This window comes from Pseudoliparis swirei, chromosome 9, assembly GCF_029220125.1.
Source record: "Pseudoliparis swirei isolate HS2019 ecotype Mariana Trench chromosome 9, NWPU_hadal_v1, whole genome shotgun sequence".
Lineage (NCBI taxonomy): Eukaryota > Metazoa > Chordata > Actinopteri > Perciformes > Liparidae > Pseudoliparis > Pseudoliparis swirei.
Window position 1 is genome coordinate 17,104,520 of NC_079396.1, and position 10,236 is coordinate 17,114,755.

The 10,236-nt window shown below is 39.6% G+C and overlaps 2 protein-coding genes across 2 annotated transcripts; one reads left to right on the top strand and one right to left on the bottom strand.

Moving 5' to 3' along the window:
- Nucleotides 1–763: 763 nt before the first annotated feature.
- LOC130199558 (transmembrane protein 198-like) lies at nt 764–2,880 on the top strand. Its single transcript, XM_056423173.1, has 3 exons — nt 764–1,212; nt 1,342–1,469; nt 2,396–2,880. The coding sequence occupies exons 1-3, from the start codon at nt 816–818 to the stop codon at nt 2,543–2,545; spliced, it is 675 nt and encodes a 224-aa protein (XP_056279148.1). The 5' UTR covers nt 764–815; the 3' UTR covers nt 2,546–2,880.
- A 3,966-nt stretch (nt 2,881–6,846) lies between these two features.
- On the bottom strand, nt 6,847–10,206 carry pym1 (PYM homolog 1, exon junction complex associated factor). Its single transcript, XM_056422158.1, has 4 exons — nt 9,950–10,206; nt 8,708–8,728; nt 8,523–8,616; nt 6,847–8,129 (listed from the first exon to the last, which is right to left on the bottom strand). Exons 1-4 carry the CDS (start codon nt 9,978–9,980, stop codon nt 7,646–7,648), a joined length of 630 nt encoding a protein of 209 aa, XP_056278133.1. The 5' UTR covers nt 9,981–10,206; the 3' UTR covers nt 6,847–7,645.
- Nucleotides 10,207–10,236: the final 30 nt, after the last annotated feature.

A 10,236-nucleotide genomic window follows, 5' to 3' on the forward strand; every position in this document is an offset into this window, starting at 1 on the left:
TATTATGTATACTTATTTAATAACCCCTCCCCTCCTACACCAAGGTTTATGGCCTTTTTTTCCCCTCAATTGTGTAAAATAATAGATACGGGTATACAATGTTTTTATCACTTAACTAGGAGCAGGCACACTATTATTAGATATTTCAGCGGTGTAAATAAAGGCATCCCTAAACAGCACCCCCCTGCAAACTGCAGCACGTGCATGAGCCCTCCCAACACACACACCCATACACACATTAACATACATCGCTGCCGCCCCCCTCCCCACTCTCCCCTCCCCACCACCTCTCCTCCCCTCCCCTCCCCTCCTACCCCACACACGTGTCAATGTATTTACACATTTCAGTATCGATCCCAGTGCCGCCTACCCCAATACACATTTCAGTATCGCTCCCTGTGCCGTCTACCCCAATACACATTTCAGTATCGCTCCCAGTGCCGCGCATGCACGTATGACACGCCATCCAAAGTTAGTGCATGTGTTTGCGTGACATCCTACCCAACACCCCCTTTTACAGTCCATTACTCATCGATAAACACTTTGTATTAATAAAGACACAGTGTAGGGTTTTATAAAGGTCTATATGGTACGAACATGAGCTCCTGTTTACAGGGAATTCTTTTATTTTATAAATTTTAATTTTTGATAATATTTAATATTTTAAATAATATTTTTAATGTTAATTTATTTTTTTTTTTTAATTATGCATAATATTGACATAATTATGCGTGCATGAGAGTGCATGTGAAGCTGTGCGCGTGCACGTACGTATACGCGCGTGCACGCGCATACATGTCCCTATACTACTACTAATGGGGCTCCTCCTCAGCGGGCTGCAGCTGGGGAGCCTGCTCTCCCTCGCCATCCTGGTGGTCATCGGACAGTTCCACAGCCTTACTCCAGTGTGGGTGCCTCTCGTTGTGGTGCTGGCTGCCAGCATCGTCGCTGCTCTCTTCACTCTCCTGTGGCAGAAACTGTTCACCATAATCTACACATCTGTGTTTGGAGCCACCGCCGTGATGCTGTGTGTGGATTACCTGGTGGGGACGTTCACGCTGCCAGATCAGGTGTACGATATGTTTTGCCAAGTGGCCCCACGTCCACTCTGCTGGTTTAACTGGGCGATAGCTGGAATCTGGCTTATTATGGGTCCGATAGGTGTGTTGGTCCAGTGGGGGTTCACTGCCAAAGGAGTATCACACACAGAAGGTGAGTTTAATTCAATCTGCACTTACTGATGCATTCAAGGTAGTTTTCTTGTTTAACATGAGCCCAAAACCTCATTCGTAATAGTCATGATTTCCTTCACCTTTATACTTCTCTTTGGATGCTTCCCAGCTGCATACAAAAAACACAAGAAACATGTTAAGAAGCACAGATATAGAGAGTCAAGGAGAAGACCTCAACCACATCGTCGGCGCAGGCCTCCACCGCTGAAACGCTACGCTGGGGACGTCCTGGCGCCAGTAAGTGACTGAGTCAAACGAATCGTTCTGCTTTCACCTTTTTCAAAGAGGCAAATTCTCGCCCTGACAATCAATGGGCCTCATGCTAATTTCACACACACACAATAGGTGGCTTAAAACGAGTCACTTAGGAAAGCTTGCTGCATTCACCAAGTTTCTCCTATTTCTGTGGTAGGAGTCATGTACAATTAGTCTGCTGTTATCCCAGCCTACATGTTTCACTAATGGATTGCATATTTCATTACTTTGGAGCAATTTCAAAAGTTATAAAACTGACACTTTATAATTCTGTTAACTTTATCCAGTTTGACTCTGCAATTGGAATTCTAAGCTAAAATAATTAAATATTTCTTCATATAGCCTAACAATATCACCATCAATTTAAATTGGCAATTGAAAACAAATCAAATGATTTGACCGCCTCCCGTTGCAGTCATCATTCACCTTGCTGGGGCGAGACATTTTTCATATCGAACCATTTTCTCTTTATTTCAGTGATGGTACGACCCTCAGGTGACATGGCATTAACGGCACTCTTCATTGTTTCCCCTTCCTCGGCTTTAGCAGGACCTTAATCTGCGGCGGACACTGTTGAAGTTTATAAACTTCTCTTTTCTGGATCTTTGAAAGCAGGACTTAAATTTGAGACAAATGAGTTAATTATGCTTATAAATATAAACACATGTTATTTATAATGTGGCATTCATCAGTTATCTGATGTTATGAGCATTTGCTGAATCCAAAGTGGCACACTCGTACAAGCCCACCTCATGAAAACAATTAAGAGAAATACAAAAATGTTCTTGCATGAAGTCAAATGTTTTCAGTTCCTTCTGATTGCAAAAGAAAAAGCCTCATCATGTAAAACAACAGTAGCTGGTCAGTACAATATCATGTAACATGTTGTTCTCCTGTCTGGCTTTCAGAGTTATCTCCAGAGCCTTCAGGAGCGCCAGATGGAGACGGGCTCCTCCAGCAGCAGCGTCAGCACCGTCACACATACTTTAATTGACTTTGTCTTTGAGACGGGCTCAATGGTGCCTCTGACAGCTGCCTCACCTGTCTATACAGTTTGAAGGAACACAGCAATCAGATGTTTGTAACCTGCACCTATTTGATGAACCCATTACGTGTTGCTGATGATTAGACATTTCATTGAAAACTTCACTTGATACAGAAACAATTCAACCGTGTTTCAACTGCCAGTGTGAATCCACTTTGATCAGCTTCTTCAGATTATCATCAACATGCGCATGGAGATATTTCAGATCCTCAGATCATCCCTAGAATGATGACAACACAACATGCACAGTTATCAGACTCGTGATCATCGCTTCCTTTGAAGAGTTTTATCTCACAGACAATTTGTGTTTTACAGTTAAGCTGTTTTCTTTCACAGGATGGAATAAAACATATTTTATTCTGCAAATACTATGTGCCATGACTCCATATACAAGTGTGTTGTATGTTGAAGTTAAAGTATTAGTTATAAACAACAGATGTATGTATGCAATTCAATTACATCTGAAAATTGTGTAATGTTTGGACAAACAGCCAATTAACTAGTTATATATATAACTAGTAAATCACAAGTTATTCAAAAGGAAAGGGACAGGTTGATTGCAAGCTATTTTGGTATATTGATTTAAATAAATGTCTGTTAAAGCAAAAATATGTAAGGAACAAAACAACAACAAACAAAACAGCCATTGTGGCCAAAAGTGGCAACTAGCCTTTTCCGGATAATGGTAAATGCCAAACAATCCAAAAGAATCTTGTGCAAAAGTAAAGAAGTCAATAATGGCAGTTACTCAACAATAGCCAGTTTGCTAACATTAGTCAGACAGAGGTGAAACAAGTATTTTTATTTGATTGCATTATTTAAAAAGAACTGAATCAGCCAGAGGTAGCTGAAATGGCTAATTTCCATCTATTGTCCCTGGACAGATGTCAAAAAGGCAATTAATATGAACAACATAATAAATATGCAAAGAATTCAGCACATCCACCAATATTATTCCCACAATACAACACTTAGCAATTATCTACAATCCGCACTCAATTAAATATAAGAATACATAAATGCAGGGCATAAAGACTACAATATTTTAGTTATGAAACCCAACCTGTAACCAAATATTCACGTTTGATTATTAATAAGCCGAATCAGTAGTGAATCACGACATCAGCTTATTAATTTTTTTGTTTATAAAACTATCATCTTGTATGTAATCTCTGATAGTCTTATGTTAAATATGTAAAACAAGACAGATTTACATATGTTGATGCATTTAAGATGAATGTGTTTAAGCATTGATAATAATTTAAGATTTGATGAATGTGAAAACTTTAGGAGTATAATGTCTCATGTCAAACGACAGGGATACTCGTACAGAACAAAGCCATCATAAATATCATCAGTAACACTCAGTCAACATGTCTGCTGAGAAAAAAGGCTTGTTGATACAGTCGTATGCAAAAGTTTGGGCACCCCTGATAATCTCCATTACTTTCATCTATAAATTGTTGGGCATTTGGATCAGGAACTTCTTTGTCATATATATAATACTTCATGGACACAGTGATATTTTAGCAGTGAAATAAGGTTTATTTGATAAACAGAAAATATGCCATATGCATCATAAGAGAATTAGACAGGTGCATAAATTTGGGCACCCCAACAGAAAAATCACATTAATATTTAGTAGAGCCTCCTTTTGCAAAAATAACAGCCTCTAGACGCTTCTTATAGCCTCTGGTGAGTGTCTGAATTCTGAATGAAGGTATTTTGGACCATTCTTCCTTACAATACATCTCCAGTTCAGTAAGGTTTGATGGGTGCCTAGCGTGGACAGCCCGCTTCAAGTCACCCCATAGATTTTCAATTATATTCAAGTCTGGCGACTGGGATGGCCAGTCCAGAACATTGTCGTTGTTCCTCTGCATAAATGCCTGAGTGGATTTGAAGCGATGTTTCGGGTCGTTGTCCTGCTGGAACACACAACTCCGCCGTAACTTCAGCTTTGTTACAGATTCTAGAACATTATTGTCAAGAATTTGCTGGTACTGAGTTGAATCCATGCGACCCTCAACTTTAACTCGATTCCCAGTACCTGCACTAGCCACACAGCCCCACAGCATGATGGACCCCCCCACCAAATTTGACTGTGGGCAGCAAGTGTTTTTCTAGGAATGCTGTGTTCTTCAGCCTCCATGCGTAACGCCTCTTGTTGTGACCAAATAGCTCTAGCTTTGTCTCATCAGTCCACAGCACTTTGTTCCAAAATGAGCCTGGCTTGTTCAAATGTAGTTTTGCATACCTCAAGCGAGCCTGTTTGTGGCGTGTGTGCAGGAAAGGCTTCTTCCGCATCACTCTCCCATACAGCTGTTCTCTGTGCAATGTGCGCTGAATGGTCGAGCAATGCACAGTGACACCATCTGCAGCAAGATGACCTTGCAGGTCTTTGGAGGTGGTCTGAGGGTTGTCCTTGACCATTCTGACCATTCTTCGCCTTTGCCTCTCCGATATTTTTCTTGGCCTGCCACTTCTGGCCTAAACAAGAACTGTGCCTGTTGCCTTCCATTTCTTAATAACATTCCTTACAGTGGAAACTGATAGCTGAAACCTCCGGGATAACTTTTTGTAGCCTTCCCCTAAACCATACTGCTGGACAATCTTTGTTTTTAGATCATTCGATAGCTGTTTTGATGCCCCCATTTTGCCACTGTTCAGAGGAGAATCAAAGAGAAGCACAACTTGCAATTGGCTACCTTAAATACCTTTTCTAATGATTGGATGCACCGTTCTATGGAATTGAAGGCTTAACGAGTTAATCAGACTAATTATGTGTTGCAGTTAATCAGCATTTAGTAGGTACAGGTATTCAAATCAACAAAATGATAAGGGTGCCCAAACTTTTGCACAGCCTATTTTTCACATTTGATTTAATTTCACACAACTAAATACTGCTACACTAAATATCTTTGTCTGGAAAACACCCCAGCACTCAGTGTTAACTAGAAAATGAATATTACACAACTGTGATCTTTTTTTGGTGAAGACAGAGTAAATTATCATGCAGCCTCAGAGGGGTGCCTAAACTTTTGCATACGACTGTATAATACTATGTCGTAAAAGATTCAGGATTATTTCAGGACTATCGCATACTGTAGATGCCTAATAAGCGGATAACAGCATCCAATCACAAGTCTTAGTGTCTTCTTACACTGCATGTATAATAATAGCTTATTTTAAAATATTATAATAAATACAAAATAAATCCGATCTGGATTAAAAACTCCTCACACAAGAGATACAGGGTCCAAATAAATAGGTCAAAGTTTGTGCTGAGTCGCTGTCGGCCTCTGGTGGCTCAGTCGTCCCACTGCATCCGGTGTGAGAGGGTGGTAGGCCTCCTCCACTGCTCTGTGGTGATGGTTTAGGCGCCAGTCCTGGGAGCCTTGCCTTGCAGGTGTTTTGAGTTAATTAGACAATTCAAGTGATTTGTTTAATATTTCATGATATTCTAATATTTAGAGATAGGATATTTGAGTTTTCTTACCATAATCAGCAATAAATCAGAATAAAAGGCTTGCAATATTTCTTGATTTTAATTACAGAAAATAAAGAACTTCATCACAATATTCTAATTTTCTGAGACAGTCCTGTATGTCAGTTTGTCCACGTGACTGCACCATTAGTGTTGCTGGGTGCAACAAAAAGTCTCAAAAAAGATTGAAGGAATTATTGTGTTTTGTACTCTTTTTTTGCCTTTATTGAAGTAAAAGGCTGAGTCAATATTAGAAGGGATGTTAAGTTTGAAACCGAGTTTCTCCATTCTTTTTCCTCGATGAGAACATCGGGAGACAAGTAAATTATTCTTTCAACACTGTCATTTTAAAATGTTATTTGTTATTTCAGCAAAGAAATGAATCTATCTTTCAGAAAATAGAATTTGCCAGTTCGCTGAGACTGAACAGCTGCTTTTAGACTCCCTGGCAGCTCCTTCCACAGCGCAGAGATCAGGACGGGAGTGTTTTACCAGAGGGGAACACCGTCCACACGTACTGACCACTGAAGACACATGTCTTACGCAGAAAACCCAGTTCCATGGAGGCTATTTAATTAAGCTGCAATACTTTGTAAATTATTTTCCGACGACATTAATTAATGTGATGGACGTACCAGAAATACAGCTTTATTAGTAATATTCCACATAAATCTTGACATTATGTCCTTCATGGTTGCAGCTCTATAAGGAAAATAAATAAACACAGTTCCTCCGGTATTTAGGGAAGTGCGTGGTATATGTGGGATGAACATAAAGTAACTACAGTGTCCATGTACATCGTAATAAAGAAACATGCCACCAAGTGCAACAGTGTGGCTCATTGATGTATTTTATTGCATTTTTAAGAATTAACAATGGAGCTCTATGGCACAGAGGAATAAACTCCACCAGGCTTTGGCTACAGAGACAATACTTTTGGTAGGATCAATTAATTAATTAACTCATCTTATGGGATTTGTTGACAATAGAAAAAATAAACAATATTACCAGAATTATCCTTTAAGTGTATCACTGACACCAAAATAAAGATTTGTTTTACATCCTGCCTTCCAAAATAAGAGTTGTTCACTCCACCACTAAAAACAATAAGAGATAAACATTCAACGCAGCATGTAGTTGTAATGTGATGACTGTGTAGAGTGGATTACCATTAGTGCCACGACAAGAGGCCATCCAATCAGACAAAAACATTTTTTTTGACAAGTCAATAAACTATGTTCTCTCACACAAGATAATGCATCAGTAATACCTGATGAAAGGTAAAAAAATGGAAAAGAACAGAAACGCACAAAGCTATTTACAATGAAGTCTTGAAAAGATATTATTAAATGTATGAGCAGGAGTGATATTGTTATGGAGATATGAAATTAGAAAACAGGCTCATCAGTATTGAAGATGTGGTGCCTACTACGAGGACTTCCTGTCATTCTCGGCTTGAAAGGCGCTGGGACTGTGTTCACTTCCAGAGTTCATGATGAATATCAAATAGGTAGAATAATGTTTAATGGAAGCCATGACCACAAAGCTGCAACGGTCCCTTCCCTGTCTTTCAGTATGCAGTCTGTATGTTTAGTCCGTCCGACTCTTCTGCTTTCCTTTATTGCTTCAAGAATCACGCTCAAGCTGCTGTAACTCATCCTGTAAGGCCTGAACCCGAAGCAGCTTTTCCAACTGATCCTTTGTTGGCTCTGTTATTTCCCCCGAGTCCATTTTCTGCTGCAATTCTTCAACTTGCCGCAGCTTCTTTTTCAGGTTTTTTATCTTCTTGGCCTTTTCGTCTGCTTCTGCCGAGTAATCATTGGGAGACGAGACAGAAACCGCCACCGCCGTCTTGTTTGAAGACTTGTCGCTCTGTGAAATAGACATATTCTCGATGTCGTTGCTCACCGAGTCCACATCCTCGTGCGGTTGATGTTTTCGTTTTTCTTTACGTTTCATGTTGCGTTTGGCAGCCTTTGAGAGACCAGCCGCCTCGTTGTCCCCGCAGAGAATCTCTTGCTGCTGCTTTGTCGGAGCCCCCTCAGACAGATTCATCCCAGGTGGCAGGTCGGATTTGCTCTTGAAAAACTTCACAAATTTGTTTTCATAGCTGTAACGACAAGAAACAAGCTTTAAAAAATTAGTTGAACGGATTAAAAATGTCTTCACACTTTTCCATTTCTTACTAATAGCCACACATTCAACGTCTATTAGGGTCCGTGATTGAGGTAGACAGAAACTACTACGACTCAAGTAAAAGTAACAGTACCTTATACAAACAAGTACTTATGTAGAGGTAAAAGTAGGCATCAAATAACTTCTCAAGTAAGAGTAAAGTATGCTGCATTATCACTACTCTGACAAGTACAATTTACTCAAAAAATGTAAATATATCTTGTTACTACCCACCTCCGATCAGAGCCTTCATGTTTGTTGCTACTTTAACAATAAGATTATGACCTAAATGTATGTACACTTGTAGGGAAGGAAGAGCTACACTTACACTGGCACTTCTTCCTGTGGAGTATAACCATCCTTCACCCGCCTCGGCTTCCTCCATGTTCCATCAGGTCGCTGAGTAGCAGAAATGTATTTCCCTGAAGAGAAACAGGTACAACGTTTTAGAAAAGTGTTTCCCAAACCTTTTTTTCTGGAAATTCTCTTTTTTTAATGAAAAACCATCATTACCGAATTCAGAAAAGGCCTCATCTATAAATTGTGAGAAGAGCACATTTTGGGTTAATGAACATTCTTGACAATCTCTTCAGCAATTTCCACATCATCTTGAAAAGATCAATCAGCCATCTCGGCGACATACGTTATTTAGATACATCATAAATGAAACTGAATAAATGCATTTAACAGGCTTTCAGTTTTTTGATTGCCTCTCATGGATAAAACAAACAGAATGTACAGTAGCCTTTAAATGCTATGAGTAGAATACAGTTATAAAGACAAACATTCAGGCTACCTCATGTGACTCAACGGTGTACTGCAGATATAAATGTTAAGATATAAGACTATGGAATTCATGCTAAAGTTCCCAACCCAGTCTCTGGGAATAAGTTTTTGAGAGTGATGATATATTTGCATGAATAGAACAGAATATTTTAAACCAGCAGACCATCAATTCATCCTGTCAGCTGGGGGCTAGCTTTTCACTGTTATCATGACAAAGAAGATTATTTGACTGATACAATGGTATAGTTTGTATTAAATCTGTTATCTTTTAAGTGAAATGTGTATGTGTTGTACACTGCCATCTTCAGCATTGCCCCCTTGTGCAGGAGATCTTTAATATCAATGGGATTATCCTGCTTTAATAAATTACATAAAACATTCAATGTTTCTCTATTGATGAATATCGAACGTATGATATAAAAACATGTATACTTGTGTTCTCTCTCCAAATTACCTCAAATGATATGTATAGAATTGTTTTCTCACACTACTAAAAAAGTTGCGTTCATACTGTTTCTGTGTAAATGACACATCGTGATCTTCGTCGTGATATTTATATATAAGTTAACGTTACTTTTATCGCAACATAAACTCATTGGCCACTGACCATTACAGCAGCAGTAGCTCAGGTTAGCTAGCTCGTGTGTCAATTATGATACACAAGATAATGCGGCAGATTGTATCTCTAAATATTACTGAGTGACACATTAAACGTGTTCTTCGCAGAAGATTATATATAACGTTGTATTATAGTATTTATATCAGCAACTAACGTTAGCTGATGAAGTGCGCTAGCTCCCTAGCTAACCGTCTCAGCTATCATACGTCCGAATGAAAAACACCGTAAAGCATGCCGGTGCTTTAAAAAAGCCATAAATAGACATAAAGACGTGATTGTAGTTGCTTTATTTAACGAAGTGGGTTTTGTTTCAGTTAATCAAAAGGCCGGACACATGCGTCAGCCCTTACCGGATTCATCTGTGACACAGAGGGTTGCCATTTTGGTGTAACGTTAACGTGTTGCTCCGCTCTTCCAGTCGGTCGGCGGGTGACGGTGTCCACCGAGCGGCCCCGCGCTCACTTTGATCCCTAATGACTGCAGATCAACGCAACTGTATCAACTCGTGCTTCCCCCGGTACAATGTATCATTGCAGCTGCAACGGACGTCTATCACAATGTAAAGGATGAGCAGCTGAAGAGGCGTCTAAATAACTGTGTGTACGTGTAAGTGTGTGTGTCTCTGTGTGTGTGTGCG